The sequence below is a fragment of the Crotalus tigris genome, unplaced genomic scaffold (assembly GCF_016545835.1).
Source record: "Crotalus tigris isolate CLP2741 ecotype Arizona unplaced genomic scaffold, ASM1654583v1 scf7180000019276.598803, whole genome shotgun sequence".
NCBI lineage: Eukaryota > Metazoa > Chordata > Lepidosauria > Squamata > Viperidae > Crotalus > Crotalus tigris.
In genome coordinates, this window is record NW_024097468.1 from 238,841 (window position 1) to 265,533 (window position 26,693).

Here is a 26,693-nt window from a genome sequence, read left to right on the forward strand (position 1 = left end):
GAAAGCAATGCCCAGAAAGAGGCTTCTTTTGGGTGGGGGGGGGAAGGGAGGAGTAAAGGACAGCCAGTTCAGGAGGAACAAGAGGAGGGAGAAAAAGACGGCCAAGGGCTTTCCTCAGCGGGAAGACTTCTGTGGTCCTTTCGGTGTCACTGCCCACAAAAACGGGGCCAAGAAGGACAAATGGCCGGCTCTTTTCCTTGTGGGTTTCCTATGCGGAAACCTGGTTTTTCTACCACAGGAATGAACAGCGTGCTAGAACAGGCATGGCCCAGACTGGTACAGATGGTGGAATATTCCTCTATATTTGAAATATATTACCTTAAAATGCCTGAAACTCTATATATGGGTTTATTTTTCCCAAACGGACTGAATAAAATTAAGAATTTGGAGGGATACTTTAAGAAAGACAGATATGCTTTTTTGAAAACACGCTTTTAGACAACACCAGGAGCTCAAAACTGGTAGGTCTGGGGCAGAAGATCAAAAGAGGTCCTTCAAATGGAAGAGAATATTTGTAGCTCAGGGTTTAACTAGGCTGCTCTTTGAACTCGGCTGTTTTCTTGCAGACTTAGGTAACATCATCAGTGCTAGAAGGGAGGGGGGTTTGTGGAGAGGAGAAAGTGGAGGAGGAGGAGGAGGAGGAGGAGGAGGAGAAGGAGGAGGAGAACAACAATGATGACTGTGGGGTCCTTGGTGCTCTCTGAGTTTGTTGCTTTTTTTTCAGTTTTGTGACCCCACTAGGTCACATCATCAGTTCAAGTGAGTTTTGCTCCGTAATCCTTCCTTGATTAGGATATTGCTTTCCACTTGATTGTTTGACTGGTGTTAATCCCTGCTTATCTGGTTATTGGCTGCTGAAGGCGATGTGTGTCTGGCCTCTTTGTTTCCTTCTTAGCTTTTTTTATTGGCTCTTTTGAATGGTGTGTAAATGTAAGTTATCTTTATGTGTCTACTGATCTGCATGCCAAGCCTCAGGGAATTCTATAACATTTTCGAGCAGTGGTTCTCAACCTTTTTAATGCCGCGACCCCCAACCGGTCGTAAGTCGAGGACTAAACCGGTCGTAAGTCGAGGACTAAACCGGTCGTAAGTCGAGGACTACCCAACCGGTCGTAAGTTGAGGACTTTCCCTGCTCGGGAGTGCCGCGCATGCATCGTGCTGCCCCCTGCGCTGGCCGAGGCGTAGCTAGCAAGTGGCAGAGACGGAGCAGGCCGACCACCGGCTGGGCCACCAGCTGGCCCAGCCCAAGGGAGGTAAGGCACCCACTGGAAAAGGGGGAAAAAATGGCGGACAGCCTTGCTTGGCGACCCCCGTGAAATGGTCGATCGACCCCAAATGGTTGAGAACTGCTGTTTTGGAGGGTATAGAAAACGTACAACCCTACCAAACAGGGAGCACACGTCACATTCCCTCACACTGATGATGTTTGCTAGTTAGATAATAAAATGTCTGCAAGAAAACAAGCTCAGAGAGCATGAAAGACTGCACAGTTCTCCTCCTTCTCCTCGCTGCAAACCCATTCCCTTGTAGCACTGATGAAGTTCCCTAGTCAGGTAATTGAAATGTCTGCAAGAAAACAGCCAACTTCAGAGAGTATCAAGGAACTCCTTCTCCTTCTCCTCTCCACAAACCCCTCTCTCTTCTAGCACGGATGATGTTACCTAGTTGGGTCATGAAATGTTTGCAAGGAAACAAGCAAGCTCAGAGAGCACCAAGGACCCCCAGTCCTCCTCCTCCTCTCCACAAACCCCTCTCTCTTCTAGCACGGATGATGTTACCTAACTGGGTAAAGACGAGGTAAAAAACCTGGTTGCCACAAGACATCCAAGCTCAGAGAGCACCAGGGAGTCAATTCTCTTCTATTGCTGCTACATATGGGCATCAAATGCTTCAGAAAGCTGGTAAATGGGAGAAATTTGCATGTGGGCAAACCCCCACTAGGGAACAACTGTTTTTCTGCAGGAAAACCTATGGCAGCCTGTCTTCCCCACCAGGGTCAGACACAAACCTGCAATAAACTGCCTAGCTGGGTGGAAAATAGCTCAGCAAAGCAGCTGAAAAAACGATAGGGCTAATGATCCTGGATGCTCACCTCAGACTAAACAACAGATAACCTCAAGGAGCAGCTGGAACAGACTGTATTACCCTGAACACACAAAAATGCTGACCACCGCCATCAAGACTGCATCTCTAAGATTACGTGAAAAAAAAAAAATGAAAACAAAACTTCAAACCAAGCTGCTCAATCTAAACTCCAGAAGCAAAGAGGTACCTGAATCCAACTAGGTCAGGGGTAGGCAACCTTGGCTCTTTTAAGACTCGTGGACGTCAACTCCCAGAATTCCTGATCCAGCCATGCTGAGGGGAAAGAGAGAGGTTTCCAAGCTGAGCCATGCTGGCTCAGGGATTCTGGGAGTTGAAGTCCACGAGTCACAAAAGAGCCAAGGTTGCCTACCCCTGCACTAGATAGTCAACATGTCCTCAATTTTCACCCCATTCAAAAGAGACAATTAAAAAAAATCAAAAACACTCGCATACCCCTTCTACAGTGTTTTCCCAAAAGTAAGACCTGGCCTTATATTTTTGTTCCAAAAGACACGTTATTTTCTGATTAGGTTCTTATTTTCGGGAAAATACAGTACTAAATGCCTCCGTCTAGCTGACAATCTTAACTGGGGCTTATTTCTGAGTTGGGGTTTATATTACGAGCATCCTGAAAAAATCATGCTAGAGTTTATTTTCCGGTTGGGTCTTATTTTCATGGGAACACGGTAGCAGACAGAGAAGCAGGCATCAACACCAGACAAATTATCAAGCAGAAAGCAATAATCAGGGACTCACCAAGGAGGAAACCACACCCCTATCAAAACTGGCAGGGCAAGCTGCTGCATATAACAGAGGTCCCCAACCTTTTGGGCACCAGGGACCAGTTACATGGAAAAAGCTTTTTCCACAGACCAGAGTGGATGGTTTTGTATGCTGCCTGCATCTCACGGATGGGGCTTTGTTTGTTTGTGTGGACTGGTTGCTGGCATGTCGTGGCCCGGTACTGGTCCACGGACCGGGGGTTGGGGACCCCTGGCATATAAAAAGGGAGCAAACTCCACCCTCCCTGGCACTGATGATGTCCCCCAGTTTGGTAATGAAATGTCTGCTAGTAAATAACCAAACTCCGAGAGAACTTCTCCTGAACTTCTGGCCTCTTAAGAAGTGGAGGGACGTTAAGAGGTGGGGTCTACAATAACTCGCCACAACCAACTCACCACGGGCAACTCACTGCAGCCAACTTGCCACGGAAAAACTCACGGTGGGCAATTTGCCACGGAACAACTCACCGTGGGCAATTTGCCACATGAACAAGAGTTACACTAATATCGTAGAAATAGTCAAACGGAATCATGAAAGAAAGGATACCAAAGGAGGGACAAAACGAAATGTGAATGATAAAGTAAAACAAAATAATTTTCTGATTATTTTAAATAATTAAATTGTCCCATTCCATAAAAGGGGGGTTTTATTGATAGACTCAGTGCAAACAGGGATAGACGGCAAGGTACCTTCAACTACCTTAGGGACCAGCTTGGGGATCTTCAGACCCTCAGCTGGACACATTCTGCACAAGAGGAACGGTTGCTGGAATTGGGTATGTCTAGTTTAACAAAGAGAAGGACGAGGGGGGACATGATAGCAGTGTTCCAATATCTCAGGGGCTGCCACAAAGAAGAAGGAGTCAAGCTATTCTCCAAAGCACCTGAAGACAGGACAAGAAGCAACAGGAGAAAACTAATCAAGGAGAGAAGCAACCTAGAACTAAGGAGAAACTTCCTGACAGTGAGGACAATTAACCAGTGGAACAACCTGCCTCCAGAAGCTGTGAATGCTCCAACACTGGAAGTTTTTAAGAAGAGACTGGACAGCCATTTGTCTGAAATGGTATAGGGTTTCCTGCCTGAGCAGGGGATTGGACTAGATGACCTCCAAGGTCCCTTCCAACATTATTATTATTATTATTATTATTATTATTATTATTATTATTATTATTATTATGACACCTGGGTGGGACCAGGATTGGGCCTGTTCAGGTACCTACCTTGGGTTTGCTCCAGGGCATTTCAGAGCCACGTCACTCCCCAGCTCGGCATAGGTCACCCCTGCAAGAAAAGCCCCAGAGCATGAGACTTGGTGCTCCATTGCTTCATGGATCCCGAATTTGCCAGAGGATGTGGAGCCATGTCTTTGCCCTTAAGAGTGGGACCTTGCAGTCCCTCTTTCCTCCTCCTTACCAAGGGTGGTGGGTTGTTTTGGCCAAAAGTAACCCCTCGTCACCCTCTGCAGGCAGCCCTCGCAATCCTGGCTTAACGTGGGGCTCACCTTCTTTTTCCCATTCTCCTGATATGGTGATGGAGGCAGTTGTGAGCACCATGGCAAAAAGGACCAGCCCTCTGCTCACCCAGCTGGTGAGGCTCAGCATCTAAGGGGCCAAAGGGGGGTGGGGGAGGGAGAAAAAAGAACATCAGGAGGTTGATTGTTAAAATTGAAAACCTGTGGGGTCGCTGTTTCCAATCCGGAGCAGAGGCTTGGACTATAAGGCTTCCCAGGTCCCTTCCAACTCTGTTATTTATTATTCATCTTTCCTTCCTTCCTTCCTTCCTTCCTTCCTTCCTTCCTTCCTTCCTTCCTTCCTTCCTTCCTTCCTTCCTTCCTTCCTTCCTTTTTCCCTCCCTTCCCTTCCCTTCCCCCTCCCTCCCCCCTTCCTCCTTCTTTCTCCATACAGGACTGGAGGCTAAAACCTATGAAGAACGGTTGCAGGAATTAGGTATGTCTAATTTAATAAAAAGGACTAGGGGTGACATGATAGCAGTCTTCCAATATTTGAGGGGCTGCCACAAAAAAAGGGGGTGTGTGTCAACCTATTTTCCAAAGCACCTGAAGGCAAAACTAGAAACAACAGATGGAAACTAATTATGGAGAGTAGCAACCTAGAATGAAGGAGTAATTTCCTGACATTGAGAATAATTAACCAGTGGAACAACCTGCCTCCAGAAATTGTGGTGCTCCATCACTGGACGTCTTCAAGAAGAGACTGGACAGCCATATTTTTTTTGAAAATGTTATGGAGTTTCCTGACTGAGCAGAGGCTTGAACTATAAGGCTTCCCAGGTCCCTTCCAACTCTGTTATTCTATTATCCTTCCTTCCTTCCTTCCTTCCTCCCTTCCTCCCTTCCTTCCTTCCTTCCTTCCTTCCTTCCTTCCTTCCTTCCTGATAGAAAGTTCCACCCAAATGATCAGGAAGGATCAGACCCGACAAGGGGCTGGCTCACCAACAGATGCAAGTTTTTCGCTGGCAATAGTTCATGGAAACTCAAACAGCTGCTCCCGCTGGGCAAATATTAGCACGGGGAGACATCAGTGGCAGGAACGGAAACAGAGGCGCCCCCCTCCACCCGCTGGGCAGGTGTTACCTTTGGGCATGGTTTGGTCTGAAGAGATAGGTGAGAGGGCCTCCCAAGAATGCATTTGTATTTAGACACACAAAGGCGGGCGAGGGGTGGGGGAGCACAGCAAACTTGGGAGGGGGAGTTGGGCACATGCTGCTGGCAGAGAGCCAGACCTGCCCCCAATTTCCACCCTAACCCCCATCTTGGCCTAACAGAATGGCTGCATTCCCTTTGCCTCTTTATTCAGACTTTCTTACCCTTCCTTTGACGATCAAAGGAATGCACAGAAGTTAAAACAAAACAGATCCACTCAAGAGGTCCCTGGCCTGCACTGCTCCCTTTTTCAGCCCAAGATCCACCAGCATTTTTGCAGCAGGGCAGAACTCCCCTCCCACCAACATGTGCTCATGGAGACCCCAGAGACAGAAATGCAAACTACACGAATTTCCCCAGGCTGGACAGCAAGGACCGTTTGGATGATCTCACAGCATCCGTGCCAGAAGAAGTGCACTGCAGACAGATCACGATGTCAACGACAAAGCTGCCCAGAACAGGGAGGGATAAAATCAAGGCCATGTGAAGTGTTAATGCCACTTTATAATGCCTTGATAAGACTACATTTGGGATACCGCATCCAGTTTTGGTCACCACAGCATAAAAAAGTTGTTGAGACTCTAGACAGAGGGCAGAGAAGAGCAACAAAGATGATTAGGGGGCTGGAGGCTAAAACATAAGAATGGTTGCAGGAATAGGGGGTGTCTAGTCTAGTGAAAGAAAGGATATTGGTGTCATGACAGCTGTCTTCCAATATCTCAGGGGTTGCCACGAAGAAGAAGGGGTCAGGCTATTCTCCAAAACACCTGAAGGCAGGACAAAAAGCTAATGCATGGAAGCTAATCAAGGAGAGAAGCAACCTGGAATTAAGGAGAAACTTCCTAACAGTGAGGACAGTTAACCAGTGGAAGAGCTTGCCTCCAGAAATTGTGAGTGCTCCATCACTGCAGGTTTTTAAGAAGAGACTTGTCACTTGTCTGAAATGGTATAGGTCCGTGGTGGCAAACCTATGGCATGCGTGCCACAGGTTGCACACAGAGCCCTCTCTGTGGGCACGCGCACCATCACTCCAGTCCTAGGCCTTCAGCTGGGTTTTATAAAACCTTTTCACTTTAGGCCTCCACCGCTGTGTGCAAAAAAAAAAAAAAAAAAAAGGTTCAATCAATCAATCAATTTCAACTTCTTGCAGGAAAAAAAATCTCGCCAAGTTGGAACTGATTGATTGAACTTTTTAGTCCCACCCAGTCTGCTGTTACCACCGCAGCCACGTCCACCCAATGGGCCATGCCCACCCAACTGGCCACACCCACCCAATGGGCCATGCCTACCCGGCACCCGACGATACATAAGTGGGTTTTGGGTTACAGTTTGGGCACTCGGTCTCTAAAAGGTTCGCCATCACTGGTATAGGTTCTCCTACTTGAGCAGGGGGCTGGACTAGAAGACCTCCAAGGTCCCTGCCTACTCTACTGGATGGAAACTAACCAAAGAGAGAAGCAACCTGGAATTTCCTAACAGTGAGAACAATTAAACAGTGGAAGAGAAGTTGCCTTGAGATGTTGTGGATGCTCCAACACTGGAGGTTCTTAAGAACAGGGGTCCCCAACCCCCAGTTTGTGGACTGGTACCGGGCCACGACATGCCAGCAACCAATCCACACAAACAAGCAAAACCCCATCTGCGGGATGCAGGCAGCACACAAAACCACGCACCCTCCAGTCCGCGGAAAAACCTCTCTCCATGAAACCGGTCCCTGGTGCCCAAAAGGTTGGGGACCTCTGCTTAAGTCAGCGGTTCTCAACCTGTGGGTCGCGACCCCATTTGGGGTCAACGACCATTTCACGGGGGTGGCCAAACAACGCGATCCGCCATTTTTTTTCCTCAGCCAGCGCAGGGGGCACTTCCCATGCATGCCGCGCAGGGGGCGCCACCACGCATGCGCGCTGCCTCCTTATGACCTGGGTCGCCAGTATAAAAAGATTGAGAACCACTGGCTTAAGAAGATATTGGACAACCATTTGTCCAGAATGGTCTCCTGCCTGAGCAGGGGATTGCACTAGAAGACCTCTTCCAATTCCGTTCTTCTGAGGACCACCTACTTCTTTAACTTCAGCACCTGATCAGAGCCACAGCCGTGAGGGGACTCTGTTCTCCCGTCCAGAATGGTGCTTCTCACAGAGCCCCCTTGTCGTCGTCCCCTTTAGCACATTAGGATGGCTGAAGTTTGCACTGCTCCGTATCTGCTCAGGGTTTCCCCCTTCCTCCAAGTGGCACCACTCAGCTTCCAAGCAGCTCAGCCCCGGATGTCCTGGCACGAACCCCTCAGGTGTGCCCTGTCTTAGGTGCCAATTCTGTGCACGCTGCGCAGAGAACCAGGCAGCAGGGTGGCGCCGCTGGGGATTGCAATGATCGCTGTAGTAAACAAATGAATGCTTTGGCGTTCAGCAGGATGAACCCAGGACAAGACATTGGAAAGGGATGGAAATATTTCTGCAATTAGCTGTCTCTAGACTGGGACTGAGGCTGAATTGTTCTGCCCTGAATTTCCTCAATCACAACCTCAGACTAAGCACTGCTCTGGTCTGCAGCAGCCAGCCCGCCCGCCCCCCCCGGACCCCCAAACCACAGCCATGATCAGCCTGTGGTTCTCCTTTTATCCCCCCAGGCACTGAGAGGGAGACTAAATCCCCTTTAAGCCTGGTTATTGTTTTTTGTTTGCTGCTCCTACCAAGCAGGCTGAACAGATTTTTTGGTGAACTGCCGATGTCTGGAATCGTTTCACATGGAAAAAAACAACATTATCTCCAGCCCATAATGGATCGGCGTGTTTATTTAGACGGAGATTCCACAGGCGGCCTGGAGCAAGGCGTGCAAAATGGAGGAAATCTGCACGGGTGAAGAAGGGCAGGCCAGCCTCCTGCTCTGCTGCTTTCTCTCCCCAGAAACCACTCAACAGTAGGCGAAATCAAACCGCTCTCCTCCCCTAATGTAGGCAGATGCCCAGGCATTCACACAGCCACAGAACAAACCAAGATTGGTCTGAGCCCAGCAGAGTCTTGGTATAACCGAGAAAGGGGGTCTGTCTCCTGCTTGAGCAGGGGGTTGGACTAGATGACCTCCAAGCTCCCTTCCAACTCTGTTATTCTGTTATGATTAAGGGGTCTGGAGCCTAAACCCTACAATGAAAGATTGAGGGTACTAGATATGATTAGTCTACAGAAGAGAAGGATTAAGGGTGACACGATAGCACCTTCCAATCCTTGAGGTGCTATCCTAGGGGGCAAGGGGTGGAGCTTATTCTCCAAAGCACCAGAAGGCAGGACAAGAAGTAAGAGATGGAAGCTTATCAAAGAGAGATCCAACCTAGAACTAAGGAGAAACTTCCTGACAGTGAGAAGAGTTAAAACCAATGGAACAACTTCCCTTCAGAAGTTGTGGGTGCTCAAACACTGGAGGTTTTTAAGAAGAGATTGGACAGCCATTTGTCTGGCGACTCCTGCTTGAGCAGGGGGTTGGACAAGAAGACCCCCAAGGTCCCTTTCAACTTTGTTAGTCTGTTAATCAGCAGAATGCTTTGCCTCCGGAAGTCATGAGTGCTCCAACACTGGACGCTTTTAAGAAGAGACAGGATCTCCTGCTTGAGTAAGGGGTTGGACTAAATGACCTCCAAGGTCCCTTCCAGCTCTGTTATTCTCCTCTGCCTAACTTCTCACAAGGCGCTGTAGGGCAAGCAACGCTTTTAAGAAGAGACAGGATCTCCTGCTTGAGTAAGGGGTTGGACTAAATGACCTCCAAGGTCCCTTCCAGCTCTGTTATTCTTCTCTGCCTAACTTCTCACAAGACGCTGTAGGGCAAGCAACCCGCTTTTAAGAAGAGACAGGATCTCCTGCTTGAGTAAGGGGTTGGACTAAATGACCTCCAAGGTCCCTTCCAGCTCTGTTATTCTTCTCTGCCTAACTTCTCACAAGACGCTGTAGGGCAGGCAAACTGCAGCGGTTTTGTGTTCATTTGCAAAGTCCTGAGTCAGTCTGGGTGCAGCTGCCAAGCCTGCGTGCCACAACAACGGACTGGCAGTCGCTACACAATCTCCTACGCCAGAAGTCCCCAACATTTTGAGCACCAGGGACCAGTTCCGTGGAGAGAGGTTTTTCCGCGGACCGGCGGGTGCGTGGTTTTGTGTGCTGCCTGCATCCCGCGGATGGGGCTTTGCTTGTTTGTGCGGACCGGCTGCTGGCAGGCCGTGGCCCAGTACTGGTCCGCGGACCAGGGGTTGGGGACCCCTGTCCTACGCTTTGTAATCTCTAGAGAAAAATGGGATCTGAACTATAACGTTTGCCTCTGCAGGTTAGGATGGCTCTTCTTACTCAGGGTAGGCAGTCCTTGACTTATAACCATTCATTTAGTGGCCATTCAAAGTTACAACGGCACTGAAAAAAGTGACTTATTTTTTACACTTAACTTCCCCAGGGTCACATGATCAAAATTCCGACTCTTGGCAACTGGCTCATATTTACGATGGTTGCAGCATCCTGGAGTCATGTGATCCCCCTTTTGCGACTTTCCGGCAAGCAAAGTCAATGGAGATTCGCTTAACGACCGTGTTACTAACTTAGGAACTGCAGTGATTCACTTCACAACTGTGGCGAGAGAGAGGTCGTAAAATGGGCAAAACTCACTTAACACGTCTCTCTCTCTCGCTTAGCCGCAAAAATTTTGGGCTCCGCTGTGGTCATAAGTCGAGGACTGCCTGTATCATCCTTGTGGCTCTAAAAAAGACAGATAACATGGCTCGTACTGTACTCAACTGTGCTTCCCTTATCCCAAAAGCAATCAGGTTAAATAAATGTCTGTTTTTCTTCCTTTGCAAATAGTTGTTATCATAATGAGCTTCAGAGCAGGAAAATTACAGCCCTGATGTTTTCAGAGCAGCATGAAAACATGAGATGGGAGACACTTCGTGGAGAGCCTAGTCAGCAGGGGTAGGCAACCTTGACTCTTTTATGACTTGTGGACTTCAACTCCCAGAATTCCTGAGCCAACCATGCTGAGGGAAAAGGGAGAGGTTTCCAAGCTGAGCCATACTAGCTCAGGAATTCTGGGAGTTGAAGTCCACGAGTCATAAAACCACCACAGTTGCCTACCCCTGGCCCACTGAGTCATCCAGATCTCCCCAGGCCTGGACACCTGATTTTCTGGGGGTGCATTTTTCGCAAGAAATTCAGGTAGTCCTCGACATACAATGCCTTTTTTTTTAGTGACCATTCAAAAATTTTAAGAGCCCTGAAAAAAAGGGACTTACGATCATTTTTCATGCTTACGATCGTTGCAGAATCCCCGTGGCCACGTGATCAAGATTCAGACGCTTGGCAACTGACTCGTATTTATGACAGTTGCAGTGTCCCGGAATCATAGGATCCCCTTTTATGACCTTCTGACAGGCAAAGTCAATGGGGGGGAGCCAGTTTCACTTAACGACCCATGTTAATAATAACTTAATAACTGCAGTGATTCATTTAGCGACAGTGGCAAGAAACATCACAAAATGGAGCAACACTCACTTGACAAATGTTTTGCTTAGCAACAAAAATGTTGGGCTCAGTCATAAGTCGAGGACTGCTTGTATTCTTGCCCCTGTATTCACTAAGTGTGCTAATGTAATATCTTAAGAACGTGGATATAGGCAGTCCTGGAATTCTAATGATTCATTTAGTGACCATTCAAAGTTAGAAAGGCACTGAAAAAAGTCCCTTATGTCTGGTCCTCAGACTTACAACTGTCACAGCACTCCCACATGATCAAAATTTGGGCACAAATACTCAAATGTAAAACTGGAAAACCAATAAAATATTATATCTATAAAAAATAAAATTTGGGCACAGCCTGTATTTACGACAATTGCAGCGTCCCGGGTCACGTGATCCCAGCCGGCTTCCACTAAGGAAAGTCAATGGTGGGGAGGGGAGCTAGATTCACTTAACAACTGACTCACTCAGGAGCCACTCAGGATTCACCTAACAATTGCAGTGATTCGCTTAACAACTGTGGCAAAAAGGTCATAAAGCTGGACATGACTCACTTAACAGCTGCCTTAACAAGAGAAATTCTGGTTCCAATTATGGTTGTAAGTCAAGGACTACTTGTATCTGAATCGGTTCCCCCGAATGCCGTCTTGTTCCCACTTCTCTTGAAGAGGTCGTTTGGGCAAGAAGCTGTTTGGAGGCCAAATCAAACAATGAATCAACCTTGCTCAGGAAAGCCAAGTGTGGTTTTGCTTTGGAGAGCTTTCATGCCTTCCAGGACCTCATCAATCACAGAACAGAGCTGCCTCGTTGCTTTCTCGTGGAGTTGGCAGCTGAGAAACGGCTTTTCATCTATTTGGCAGCTGCAGGGCTGTGGAACTCAGTGCCACATGACAAGCCCGGGCCAAGTCCAACTGTCTGGGTAGATGCCTGCAGGGAATGTGGCTGCATTAGGCAAGGAAATATTTCCAGATAAACCATTTATTCCATTACAAATTACTATTTAATGCAGTGTTTCTCAAGCTTGGGAACATTAAGACGTGTGACTTCAACTTCCAGAATTCCTCAGCCACCATGTGCTATTGTGCTTCTCAAGCTTGGCAACTTTTAAGGCCTGTGGACCTCAACTCTCAGAATTCCCCAGCCAGCATGCGCTATTGGGCCAACTGCCAGGAGAAAGGGGGGTCTAGTCCTGCCTTAGGCATGAAAGTCAGCCGGGTGACTTTGGGCCAATCACCAGGAGACGGTGAGTTCTAGTCCCACTAATGGCATGAAAGCCATCTGGGCTCCTTTGGGCCAATCACTGGGAGACGGTGAATTCTAGTCTCGCCTTAGGCATGAAAGCTAGCCAGGTGACTTTGGGCCAATCACTCTGTCTCAGCCCGGCCCATCTCACAGTTAAAACAAGAATGATAAAAATGACTAACGAACACCCCTGGGCTGGTGATCACTGTGGCATCACCACGGTCAGATGATCAAAATTTGGGCATTTGGCAACTGACATGGACCTATGACCGTTACAGTATTCCGGAGTGTGTGTGTGTGAGACATATCGGCCATTTGCAATCTCCCCAGCCAGCTTCCGACAAGCAAACTCATTGAGGGAGCCGGATTCACTTAATGACTACGTGACTCACTTAACCACTGAGGCAAAAAGCTCATAAAATTGTGATTGATTCACTTAAGCCAGTGGTTCTCAACCTGTGGGTCGGGACCCCATTTGGGGTCGAATGACCATTTCACGGGGGTCGCCAAACAACGCAGTCCGCCATTTTTCCCCCTTTTTCTTAGCTGTGCTACTCCCTTTTATTCTATTGGCTTTTGAAAGCCAATAGAATAGATTCTCTTGAATAGAGTCTAATTCTATTGGCTTTCAAAAGCCAATAGGAATTGTCCAGGCTGTCTCTGCCCTGCTGAGCCCGCCAAAAGTCCCATTCTGCAAACGGTGCTGCAAGTTGTCTGCAGCGAAGGCAAGCTATCTGGAAGCTTCCACCCCTCCCTGCTGAGCAACTACTAAAAATGTAATTAAAAGAGGGCCAGGGGTGGGAGGTGGGAGGCCAGCGGGCGCAGGGAGGGTTGCTGGCGCACGTGGGGCCCGGCGGGTGCCTTACCTCCCTTGGGCTGGGCCAACTGGTGGCCCAGCCGGTGGTCGGCCTGCGCCATCTCTGCCGCTTGCCAGCTACGCCTCGGCCAGCTCAGGGGGCGACACCACCCATGCGTGGCACTCCTGGGTAGGGAAGGTCCTCGACTTACGACCGGTTGGGTAGTCCTCGATTACGACCGGTTGGATAGCCCTCGACTTACGACCGGTTGGGGGTCACGGCATTAAAAAGGTTGAGAACCACTGACTTAAGCATCACCCTTGCTTAGCCACGGAAATTCTAGTCCCCATTGTGGTTGTAAGTTGAGGACTGCTTGTTCTGCGGCAGGATGGGGAGCTTCTGGAGGCAAATTCTCCCTATCGGCCATCTGTTATGGGTCCGTGCCCAGCATACTTGGTAAGTCTGGCCAGAGAAAGTGGAACAGAATTACAAAAATATTCGTTTTTAATTCTGCGGTTCTTCCCTTTTTGAATCGGTATTTTTGGCTGGGCAACAAAAAGAAAGATGGAAAAGTACAACTCAAAGGCTAAACTTGCTGGAGCTATAAAGAAGAAAAAATATCAGATTTGAGGTCTTTTCCTCCCCCAAAGCCAAAGAGGGCCCTATGAGGGAAATATAAAATTATTCCTAAATCGAAAGCCTCTGCCAGACAGGGGCCTCCCGGCATCTTTTGAATATGCTCCAAGAAAGTCAGTTCAGCATCTTCAAGAGCTGGACCTCGTCTTGATACACACACACACACACACACACACACACACACACACACACACACACGGTCTCTCCTGGGATTAAAATCAATTCGCTGCTTAAGCCATTTCTTCAGGCAGCCTTTTTTTTGGGTGTGTGGGGGGGGGGAATTCTTGTTTGTTTGGAAGGGCAGCACCCCCCATATGATCCCGACCCCTTTAGCAAGGGAAAAAAAGTGGCATTTTCCCAACAGGTAAATTTCTACCTTCATTCCTGAGTGGATTTTTTCAAAGGAGAAGGAAGTGGGAGATGGGGAAAGGTTTTTAACATTTTAACCGATGGGAGTTTTATAAGTTTTAGTGTGATTTTACACGTCTTCTCATTTTAGATGGTGAGCTGCTCGGAGTTGGTTGAAAGATGGGTGGCCATACCAATTTATTCGTTTTATTTATTAAATGTATTTGTTGCTGTCTCGCTGCCAGACAACCCTCAGATAAATGTTTTAAATAAATGCAAATGCAATAAATGAATGAATGGCAGGCCAAGAATGGGGATCCACCTGGAGAGACCCAGGAAAACATACTCTGTTGTTTTCTTCTGATAAGATCTGGAATTACATTTTGCTCTCTGGTTATCTTGGATTACGAGTCCCATCCTCCCCAGCCAGCCTATTTTACAGCTCATCTGCAAAATGAGGTGCTAGGGATGCTGCCCAGGTTCTTTGGAGGCCAGAAAGAAACTGAGGCTGAGTTGAACACTTAACCCCAAGAGGAGTGCCAGAACCAGGTTTTGGAAGGTCCCAAGAGACGCCCACCTGGGAGGCCAGGCTGAAGCTGCCACGCTAAAGATGAAGGAGGCACCTAAGCAAGGTGGACGATAGCCACGAATCTGAACTGGTCAGCTGCACACTTCGTCCACTGAAGATCTGTGGCTCAACTCCACCAGATGATGGAAGGAGCTGCAGAAGTTGGAGGGAGACCCACAACTGGTGGAAAGCACTCTGATGCCCAGGAGAAGTGGCTGCTGTGGCTGTGAGGCCAGGCTAAAGTTGCCACACTAAAGATGAAGGAGCCACCTAAGCAGGGTGGGCGATAGCCAGGAATAACAGAGTTGGAAGGGACCTTGGAGATCTTGTAGTCCTGTACATTTCATGCAAATGGCTGTCCAATCTCTTCTTGAAGACCTCTAGTGATGGAGCAGCCACAATTTCTGGAGGCAAGGCATTCCACTGATCCCTTTGGGAGGTACATAATAAGGAAAGGAAATCAAGGAAAAATCTCACCTGGACCAGATAAAAGTAGTTGGGCCTGAATACATGAGGATATCCTCCCCAAACCCCATCAGCAGCTACCAGACTTGTCAATCAACAAGGGAAGAGTAGCTGCAGGTCTTGTCAATCAACAAAGCCAGCATTTGGGGGTGGGGAATGAAAGGGGTCTTGAAGCACACCCATTTTTGGAGTCTTTGTTGGATCCGGATTTGGTGCCTTCCGTCCTTCTGGCTAGTGCCTGCCAGCCTAGTTGAGAAGGACTTGAGATGTGTTTGAGTGCTTGTGAAAAAGAGCAAATGTACTGTAATCAATAAAGTTGTGCTGAGGGGTCCTCGGTGCTCTCTGAGCTTGCTTGTTTTCTTGCAAACGTTTCATTACCCTAACTAGGTAACATCATCAGTGTAAGAAAACAATCAAGCTCAGAGAAAAAACAAGGACCCCCCATTTCAACCCTTCCTCAAAGTTGTGCTGTTATTTCAAAACAGTGTTTCTCAACCTTGACAATTTTAAGGCATGTGGACTTCAACTCCCAGAATTCCACAGCCAGTAATGCTGGCTGTGGAATTCTGGGAGTTGAAGTCCACATGCCTTAAAATTGTCAAGGTTGAGAAACACTGTTTTAAATCTACTGGGTCTCCATGACTTCTACAGCAGGGATCCCCAACCCCCGGTCCGTGGACCAGTACCGTGCCCCGGCATGCCAGCAACCGGTCTACACAAACAAGCAAAGCCCCATCTGCGGGATGCAGGCAGCACACAAAACCCGGTCCATGGAAAAACCTGTCTCCATGGAACTGGTCCCTGGTGCCCAAAAGGTTGGGGACCTCTGTTCTACAGAACTGACTGTGCCTCGCTGAAAGGGATTTCAGTGTGGTTATTAACCTGGACAGTGAATGTATGAGTTAGCGAACATAGGAGCATGTGTAACACACTGAAGGGCAGGAAAGCCCCAGTGGGGGCTTCTGGCTGCTGGAAAGCCCAGCTGTGCATGGGGCGGGGGGGGGGGGGAAGAGAGATGCGTCTCCCCTTCCTCTCTTATTTCTGGGAAGGTGGAATGACACCCTGTTCTCCTTTCTTAGCAGTGCCAAATTTGCCCCTTTCCAGCCTGAGTCTTGTCCAGATCCACAAAGAAATATGGGGCTATAAATCCTCCATTCCAACCGATGAAAAGCCCATCCATCTCCAGAGTCTGCCCCGTAAAAGCGAAGTTTTCTTCTCTGCTGACACATGAAAAAGCGCTGAACTCTTTAACTCTGAAAGGAAAATTTCGGGATTCTTTCAATGGGGAATTTGTCTTTCTTGAAAGCCCAAAGTACAGGCTGGAGAAGAATGACCCCCAAAAGGGGCTGCGAGAACCTTGCTGGGAGGGGGGGGAGGGCAGAGGATGTGGGGAGATTGCAACGCTTGGGAGAATCGCTGCCCGGTTGGGAGATTTGGAGTCCAACTGCTAGAAAAGGGAGGGGGCTGCTATTTTGCAGTGAGGGGGGGGGGCTGCTTCCTGGAAAACACCGTCTTCATCAACTACAGCCCAAGACGCCGGAGGGTCTTCCGGCGTATTTATTATTTATTTATGATTTTTAAAAATTATTTACAGATAGTCCTTAACATAAACCATTCATTTAGCTCAGGGGTAGGCAACCTTTGGCTCTTTTATGACTTATGGACTTCAACTCCCAGAATTCCTGAGCTGGCCATGCTGAGGGGAAAGGGAGAGGTTTCCATGCTGAGCCATGCTGGCTCAGGAATTCTGGGAGTTGAAGTCCATGCATCATAAACGAGCCAAGGTTGCCATTTTTAGCTTAAAGTTAAAACGCCACTGAAAAAAGTGACTTAATGCCCGGTCTTTGCACTTAATAACCACTGAGGCATCCTCATGGCCATGTGATCAAAACCCGGATCCTTGGCAACCGGGATATGTTTGTGGCAGTTGTGTGGTGTCCTGGGGTCAACGTGATCACCACTTGCGACCTTCCCAGCCTGCTTCTCATGGGGGAAGCTGGATTCATTTAACAACCATACAATTCGCTTAAGAACCGCAGCGGCTTGCTTAAAAACTGTAGCAAAAAAAAAAAAGTGGTACAATTGGGTTCAACTCACTGAACACCTGTCTTGCTAGGAACAGAAATTCTTGTTTCAGTTGTGGTCGTAAGTCGAGGACTACCTGTATTAAGTAAATTTCCTCTGCGTGATTCGGAGGTGGACAGGTTTGATGTGGTTTTTAATCTTATTTTTGCAAGGGGATATTTTACTCTGGATTTTTATTTTTTAAATCTGGGTGTTGCAAATGGCTGCCGACTGATTTTACTCAGCGTGAAGATCACCCGTGAATAAAGTAAATGAGCTTGGCCTCTGATTGTGACACGATCCCTTGAATATTAGCAGAAGGAGGGAGCAGGAAAGGAAAATAAAAGCCTGCAGGAAGCCAACTTTCGTTTTAACCTACCTCACTCCCATGGGCTTTAGCTCACCTTTTCTCTTTTTTCACCACTGTTTGCCCCAGAGCCCCCTTACACACATCTGGAGAGGGAAGAATTAACAGAATAACAGAGTTGGGAGGGATCTTGGAGGTCTTCTAGTCCAACCCCCTGCACACGCAGGAGACCCTCTACCATGCTGGACAAATGGTTGTCTAGTTTCTTCTTGAAAATCTCCAGTGATGGATCGCCCACAATTTCTGAAAATAAACCTTTCCACTGATTAATTGTTCTGTCAGGAAATTTCTTATTAATTCTAGGTTGGTTCTCTCCTTAATTATTTTCCATTCGTTGCTTTTTGCCCTGCCTTCTGGTGCTTTGGAGAATAGTTTGACCCCCCCCCCTTCTTTGTGGCAGCTCCTCAAATATTGGAACACTGGTTATCATGTCACACACAAACACACTAGTCCTTCTTTTCATTAAATTAGACATCCCCAATTCCTGCAACTGTTCCTTATATTCTTACTAACCACCCTTTCTCTTGTCTGGGCTGTGTCTGCATGTAAAAACTTTCACACGGGATCAAAAAGGGCACTGAGATTAAGCTGCCCTGAATTAATTAAGTGGTGCAAATCCTGAGTCCCTTTAAAAAGGCTTCTGATCCTCACAGCTTTGCTAAAGGGCAACTGTGACTGCTTGGGTGAAACATTAAGTAATCTTTTGCTTGTCACACCCATATCCAGGTAGCAATTAATGCTGAAAAGAATTTTGACTTTTTTCTTTTTACTTTCAATAAGCTTTTTAAATAACAGAATATTAATATTTTTAATCATGGTGCAGAAACATTACCACATTGATATCTGCCTGGGAATAATACAATGCATCTTGTTTTACAACTTTGCAAAAAAAAAAAAAAAAAGGAAAGGAATAAAAGCAGCTTTTGTGCCCACAAGCACAACCAGATCTGGCTTTGGAAGCGCAAGGTTTACCTGTAGAGGGAACATGCATCAATAAGCTCTTGTGCAATTTTTTTTTTAATCATTTGCAATCCTGATTTAATTTTCATGGCTCCAAACAGAGATTCACAGCAGATAGGACAAGCGAGGGAGTGAGAGACTCTCAAGATGGGGTTAAAAACACCCCAGAAAGGAGAGGAAGAGCATGCAGGAACTGGGTTTCTACAATGTGCCAGATCCTCAGATCCGGTTACCACTGCGCAAAGCTGACATCCCCAAATAAACTTATTATGAGGGGGTCCACCTATTCTACAAAGCTCCTGAAGGCAGATCCAAGAAGCAACGGGTGAAAACTAATCAAGAAGAAAGGAGAAATTTCCTGACAGTGAGGACAATTGATCAGTGGAACGGCTTGCCACTAGAAGCTGTGAGTGCTCCATCACTGGAGTTTTTAAAGAAGAGATTGGACAAACCATTTGTTTGAAATAGCAAAAGGTCTCCTGCCTTGAGGAGGGGTTGGACTAGAAGACCTCTAAAGTCCCTTCCAGCTCTATTCTGATTGATTGAATAAACAAAGTTTGTGGGACCTCAAGGCTGGCTGCTTCTCAGGAAGACAACCGAATCCAACAACAGAGGTGTCAACCAGCCCCTCTGTCCTTAGGACCCTTTTTCACTCTTATGACCATTGCAGCATCCCCACAGTCAGGCGATCAAAATTCAGACTCTTGGCAACTGACTCGTATTTATGACGGTTTCAGCGTCCCGGGATCACGTGATCCCCTTTTGCGAACTTCTGACAAGCAAAGTCAGTGGGGGAAGCTGTTCATAGGAAAAAAAGAGATCCCTCTATTAACTGGATAGAACATAAAAAATTAATCCAGTCCTTGGCCTTGTTCTTAACCCCAGATGATACAGAAAGAAATGGATCGTCCTTTCATTTTTAGAACACGGAAATGCTTCAAGAATAAACTACACACTCACTTCCTGGATCCATTGTTTAAAAGGAAGAGGATGAGTTTTTGTACAAATGATTAAAACTGCCCTTAGTTGTTCCCTGGCAGGCTGGCGCCAAAGCTCCTCATCGGAGGAAGAATTCCACAGAGTATTTCAAGAACATACTTCAACCTGACATAAAGTTCCTTTATTATTAGACGCCTTGCCAAGACTGCAGGCATGTAGGCAGTGATCGGAAACCAAAACAAGGCTATAGAGGAAGTCCTCAACTTACGGCCACAACTGAGCCCAAAATTTTTCTCGCAAAGCGAAACATTGGTTAAGTGAATTTTGCCCCATTTTTCCACCTCTCCTGCCACAGTTGTTAAGTGAATCAGTGCATTTGGTAAGTCAGTAACACAGTTGTTAAGTGAGTCTGGCTTCCCCACTGCGTGTCAGAAGGTCGCAAAAGCGGATCACATGATCCCGGGACACTGCAGCCGTCATAAATACGAGTCAGTGGCCAAGCCTCTCGCTTTTGATCATAAGTCACCTTTTTCGGTGCCATTGTAATTTTGAACAGTCACTAAATTAATGATCGTAAAGTTGAAATTTACCTGTAATCGTTGCCCGTTTGGTAAAATATTGTATTTCACTATTAAATACACACACACACAAACACTTTTTGAAAATCTTCCTTTGATGGGCTTTCCTAACAGTGCCCCATCGCTGGAGGCTTTCAAAAAGAGACTGGACAGCCATTACCATTTCCCTGGAATAGCTGAACTAGAAGACCTCCAAGGTCCCTTCCAACTCTATGTTCTGTGTTCTAACAGTGCAACACCCAGTGTTTCTCAGTGACTTTAAGAAGGGCAGACTTCAACTCCCAAAATTCCCAGCCAGCATGCTGGGAACTGAAGTCCACATCTAAATTATGCTTGGCTGGGGAATTCTGGGAGTTGAAGTCCACCCGTCTTAAAGTAAGGCCACACTTGGAATACTGCATCCAGCTTTGGTCACCACGATGTGAAAAAGATGTTGAGACTCTAGAAAGAGTGCAGAGAAGAGCAACAAAGATGATTAGGGGACTGGAGGCTAAAACATATAAAGAAAGCATGCTGGAATTGGGTATGTCTAGTCCAGTGGTTCTCAACCTTTTTAATGCCGCGACCCCCAACCGGTCGTAAGTCGAGGACTACTCAACCGGTCGTAAGTCGAGGACTACTCAACTGGTGCAGCACCGTTTGCAGAATGGGACTTTTGGCGGGCTCAGCAGGGCAGAGACAGCCTGGACAATTCCTATTGGCTTTTGAAAGCCAATAGAATTAGACTCTATTCAAGAGAGTCTATTCTATTGGCTTTCAAAAGCCAATAGAATAAAAGGGAGTAGCACAGCTAAGGAAAAGGGGGGAAAAATGACGGACTGCGTTGTTTGGCGATGCCCGTGAAATGGTCGTTCGACCCCAAATGGGGTCCCGACCCACAGGTTGAGAACCACTGGTCTAGTCTAATGAAGAGAAGGATGAGGAGGGACATGAAGCAGTGTTCCAATATCTCAGGGGCTGCCCCAAAATAGAAGAGGGGGTCAAGCTATTCTCCAAAGCATCTGAAGGCAGGACAAGAAGCAACAGATGGAAACTAAGCAAGGAAAGAAGCAACCTAGAACTAAGAAGAAACTTCCTGACAGTGAGAACAATTAACCAGTGGAACAACCTGCCCCCAGAAGTGGTGAATGCTCCAACACTGGAAGTTTTTAAAAAGAGACTGACTGGAGAGCCATTTGTCTGAAATGGTATAGGGTTACCTGCCTGAGCAGGGGGTTGGACTAGATGACCTCCAAGGTCCCTTCCAACTTTATTATTATTATCATTATCATTGTCGCTGAGACTGAGAAAGAAAAGCTTTAATCACCCAGGATGGATTAAGTGACACTGATAAAGCGTGGCATTTCCTGGAAAAATCTGACCGGCAGATCTTTCTATGAATGAGAAGTGCCAAGCCGAAGGGGGTAGGGGGGATAGGTTTAAGATCTCCCCTCCCCAAAAGGCCAAATGAAGAGCCGTCCTGGCTGCCTTTTTCCCACAGCTGCAAACTTGAGCTGGAGAGAAGCTGCCACCTGCCCGGATGGCTCCATAAATTTTGCTCTGCCAAGCCTAACAAAGCCTCTGCCTTCAGCCCCCCCGGGCAGTTCCCATGGCACTTTTATAGGCCTTTTAATTGCAAACTGTAGTAATTGCAGCCGCCGCCCCAAGGCCTGGGTAAGCTTTACACAGAAAGGGGAAGGGTAGTCCACCCTTCAGCCCCCACAGCCCTCTGGCTACCTGCCAGAGAGAGAGAGAGAGAGAGAGCCTTGAATAGACAACTTGTTGGGGGGTCAGGGTGGGGGGGGGTTGGCCCTTATGCCCCAGAAGCATCCAGGGATGATGGGGAGCCATTTACTGGCAGGCCTTGCACATTCTCAGAATTTTTCCCCCATTATATTCTTTTGGGAGAGCACCATTTTTCTTTGGTGGGCAGCCAAGTGGTAAATCTGGTCTGCTAGCTAGGACTGTTTCCATCCCTAAAATGCTCGACGAGTGTGTGTGTGTGTGTGTGAAACTGAGCTGTGGCCACCTGCCTAGAAAGTGCACAAGTAGGACACTGCAACAGAAGCCACAAGCAACACATGCGGCCAGAATTACACAATTGCTTTCCGGCCTTTCCATTTCCTCAACTGACAAGAGGCAGTGGGCTGACCAGTGGGGAGGAAGGCTGGCTGGCAGAGTGACACCTTTGTGGCCAAGAAACATGTGCCTACACACTTCCCCTCCTAGGGCAGAAAGCTCCATGGGGAAGCAGAATCACAGAACAACAGAATAACAACACAGTAATAACAGAATAACAAGAGTTGGAAGGAACCTTGGAGGTCTTCTAGTCCAGTGGTTCTTAACCTTTTTGAACGAATCGCCCCCTTGAGCCAATGAGGAAGTTGTCATCGCCCCCCTCCCCCAACATAACCTCTCAATCACAACATTGGAAATAATTCTTCAATTTATGCAAACGCTTTTTTTGTTTTCTTTAAAATTGTCATCAGGACCTATCGATGCAAATAATTTATTTCCAGTCTTTTCCCCATATCTCCCATATTCTGGCCAATGGCGTGCCACTGTATGGATAGAGGCTGCTGCGCAACGCGCATGAAGATAAGCAATGCGTGGTCACATATGTACGGCGTTCTGTACTGAAGCTAGCTGGAGGAACATTTGAAAACACAATTCAATCCACTAATAGTGAGCGATCTGATGTTTTTGTACAACAGATATAAAGCAATTCATTGTACCAAAAAGTCTCAAAGATGTCCCCAAAACTTCTCGCTCCATCGCTCCCGTATCGTCCCCTTTTCGTTCCTTCACCCCGTGTCACCCCTTTTCATTCCATTGCCCCCCTGAAAATGAAATCACCCCCTGGGGGGCAATATCGCCCAGGTTAAGAACCACTGTTCTAGTCCAACCCCCTGCTCAAGTAGGAGACCCTGTACCCATTTCAGACAAATGGCTGTCCAGTCTCTTCTTGAAAACCTCCAGGGATGGAGCAACCACAACCTCTGGAGGCAAGCCGTTCCACTGGTTAACAGAATACCAGAACTGGAAAACTCCTTGGAGGTGTTCTAGTTCAACCCTTGGACTAGGTCTTTAGTCCAAGGGGGATGGACTAGAACACCTCCAAGGTCCCTTCCAGCTCTATTCTGATTGACTGAACCCCTTGCTCAAGCAGGAAACCCTATACTATTCTGGAAAAATGGCTGTTCAGTCTCTTCTTGAAAGCCTCCAGTGATGGAACACCACAACTTCTGGAGGCAGGTTGTTCCACTGGTTAATTGTTCTCAGGAAATTTCTCCTTAGTTCTAGATTGCTTCTCTCCTTGATTAGTTTCCATTTGTTGCTTCTTGTGCAGCCATCAGGTGCTTTGGAGAATAGATGGACCCCCTCCTCTTTGTGGCAGCTCTCAGATATTGCAACGCTGTCATCATGTCACTCCTAGCTACCTTCTCCAGCAACATGGTGTCCTGGTGGGTGCTTCCCTTTTTCAAACCGTAAGCAGGAGAGTGGACAAAGACAGTGATCAGTTTGGAGATGAAGTTCTGCCATTCCCATGATTTCTCTAACTCAACAAATATGCAATTAAGTTTGTTCCTCACTGTCACATATTTCTCAGTCTGCTCTGCCAATATGAAGAGGGAAAAAAAAGGAGTGGTGGAAGAACTGTCAGAGCAGACCAATAAAAATGATGAGGTGCTTGGAGGGTAAAGCCTACGAAGAGCAATTAAAGCAACTGGGCACGTTGAGTTTCCGAGTTTCCGTTGAGAAGGTTGAGAAGGCTAAGGGGAGGCACGAGAGCTGCCTCCCCACACAGAAAGGGCTGTCAGGGAGAAGGGGATGCAGACGGATGCTCCGTAGTTCTTGAAGGCAGGACATGGACCAACAGATGGGAGACTTTTTGCAGGAGATCCAGACTCAGAAAGAGGAATTTCCTAACCTTGAGAGCTATTTGGCAGCGGAACAACTGCCTCCGGGAGTCCTGGGTGCTCCATCATTGGAAGTTTTTGTTACGGGTTCTTCTACGTATGCCCAAGTCATTGGGGTTCTTGATATTTTCTGCGCTTGGCTGTTTTCTTGAAGGCATTTCATTGCCTAACTAGGTTGCTAGCACTGAGGATGTTACTTAGCTGGGTCATGAAATGTCTGCAAGAAAACTACCAAGCCCAGAGATCCTCCTCCTCCTCCTCCTTCTCCTCTTCTCTCTTTCCTTCTCCTTTCTCTTCCTCCTCTTCTTCCTCATTTCAACCCTCTCCTTTCCAGTACTGATGTTACCTAGTTGGATCATGAAACGTTTGTAAGAAAACCACCAAGCTCAGAAAGCACCGACCACTTAAATCCTCCTCCTCCTCCTCCTCCTCCTCCTCCTCCTCATCATCATCATCATCATCTCCCTCCCTTCTAGCTCTGATGATGCTACCTAGTTGGATCATGAAACATCTGCAAGAAAACCCCCAAGCTCAGAAAGCACCAAGAACCACTTAGTCGTCGTCCTCCTCCTCCTCCTCCTCCCAATCTCCCCCCTAGCTCTGATGACGCTACCTAGTTGGATCATGAAACGTCTGCAAGAAAACCATCAAGCTCGGAGAGCACCAAAGATCCCACAGTTCAACAGCGACAAAGATTCTCTTCTATCAATACCCAATTCAGTGGGTTCCAAAACACAAGAGACCTCACATAACAACACAGACAACACGCACACAAGTATACACATGGTAGTACTCACTGTTCACCACTACTTTCTTCCCTACTGCTACTACACCTACCACTACTGTAATAACAGCGTAAATGCTGCAAAAATACAGTAGTAGAAATTACTCCTGGAGAAACAGAAATCGAACAAATAGATAAGTAGAGGTAGTCCTTGATATAGGACCATAAGTGAGCACAAAGTTTCTGTTGCTAAGCAAGACAGATAGGTTTGTCCCACTGTACAACCTCCTTGCCATAGCTGTTAAGTGAATCACTCTCAGTTGTTAAGTTAGCAACATGGTTGTTAAGCGAACCCGGCTTCAAACTTGCCAATGCTTGTCAGAAGGTCGCAAAAAGTTGATCACGTGACCCCAGAACACTGCAACTGCCATAAATATGACTCAGTTGCCAAGCGTCTGGATTCTGATCACGTGACCATGGGGAGGCTGCAGTGATTGTGTGAAAAATGGTCATGTCGCTTTTTTTTTAGTGCCATTGTAACTTTGAATGGCCACTAAATGAACTGTTGTAAGTCAAGGATTACCTGTATGAGCAGACCCAGAGCAAATAGGCTTGAGTTCCTGCCTCCGGAACACCAAGATACTTTCCAGGCACCCTTATTTTCTGATTTTAAAAACAAGCAGCCCCATAAACTCCCACCTTGGGCTGCATTTTCCCCTGAGCTAAATCTGTCCATTCAACAAAGACGCTAATTTTTTGGGCCGCTTCTGGAAAAATAAACAAGAGGCACAGAGGCATCACCTTACATAAGGAATCAGCTGACTGCTCTGGCATTCTCCAGAAGGCACTTGCAAAATTCATTATTTACAGGATGCATTTGCATCTGTGCAGGTCTATTTGGTTGGCAGTAAGAAAATCGAAGCTGGCTATTTTTGAAAGCACTGTGCCTATTGAAAGGGGAAGGAACAGCAAGTCAACAAGAAGAAAGGAAAAAGGAGGAAGGAAAAAGAAAGAAGGAGGAAAAAAACAAAGCAAATGAACAGGATACCCCAAAGGTGCTTTTTAAAGAGGCAACTGGTCTTTGAAGAGTTGCCTCTTGAAAAAGCACCTTTGGGACAACCATGAGCTGAATGACTGAGAATTTGGAAGCTGATGAAAGAGAGAAGCAACCTGGAATTAAGGAGAAAGTTCCTAACAGGGAGGACAATCAACCAGTGGAACAGTTTGCCTCCAGAAATCGTGGGCGCTCCATCGCGGGAAGTTTTTAAAAAGAGACTGGACAATCGCCTGTCTGAGATGGTATAGGTCCCCCTGCTTGAGTAGGGGGTTGGACTAGAACAGTGGTTCTCAACCTTTTTAATGCCGCGACCCCCCCAACCGGTCGTAAGTCGAGGACTACTCAACTGGTGCAGCACCGTTGGCAGAATGGGACTTTTGGCGGGCTCAGCAGGGCAGAGACAGCCCTGGACAATTCCTATTGGCTTTTGAAAGCCAATAGAATTAGACTCTATTCAAGAGAGTCTATTCTATTGGCTTTCAAAAGCCAATAGAATAAAAGGGAGTAGCACAGCTAAGGAAAAGGGGGAAAAAATGGCGGACTGCATTGTTTGGCGACCCCCGTGAAATGGCCGTTCGACCCCCAAATGGGGTCCCGACCCACAGGTTGAGAACCACTGGACTAGAAGACCTCCAAAAGTCCCTTCCAGCTCTATTCTATTCTATTCTATTCTATTCTATTCTATTCTATTCTATTCTATTCTATTCTATTAATTTCCATTGACAAAATTAACAGGAAGAAGGAGGAAGAAAAAAGAAAATTAACAGAAAGAAAGGAAGAAGGAGGAAGAAAACAGGACCAGGCTGTTTCCCGGGGATATTCAGAGAAAACCAGACACTCTGCCCTCTCCTTCTCACCATCCATAAGCCCTCCCTGTCTTCTGCAGGTCACGGAGAGCTCTACAAATATCCTCTCGGCTCACACTTCTGTCTTCTCACCAAGGCAGCAGGCATTTCTAAACATTTTGTTGCAAAATAACACGGAAAAAAACCCAAGAGGATTTAAGGAGACTTTAATGACTAACAAAGAAGCC

The 26,693-nt window shown here is 47.1% G+C and overlaps 1 protein-coding gene across 5 annotated transcripts in view; it reads right to left on the reverse strand.

Annotated features, from left to right (window-relative positions):
* IL11RA (interleukin 11 receptor subunit alpha) overlaps positions 1 to 26,693 on the reverse strand; it is a 108,332-nt gene that overhangs the window by 16,511 nt on the left and 65,128 nt on the right. For all 5 annotated transcript variants that reach the window (XM_039361467.1, XM_039361469.1, XM_039361471.1 and 2 more), the window contains 2 exons: positions 4,373 to 4,472; positions 4,092 to 4,152 (listed from right to left, as the gene is read on the reverse strand). In XM_039361467.1, the coding sequence (XP_039217401.1) occupies positions 4,092 to 4,152; positions 4,373 to 4,472 (161 nt within the window). The remainder of the gene's footprint in view (positions 1 to 4,091; positions 4,153 to 4,372; positions 4,473 to 26,693) is intronic.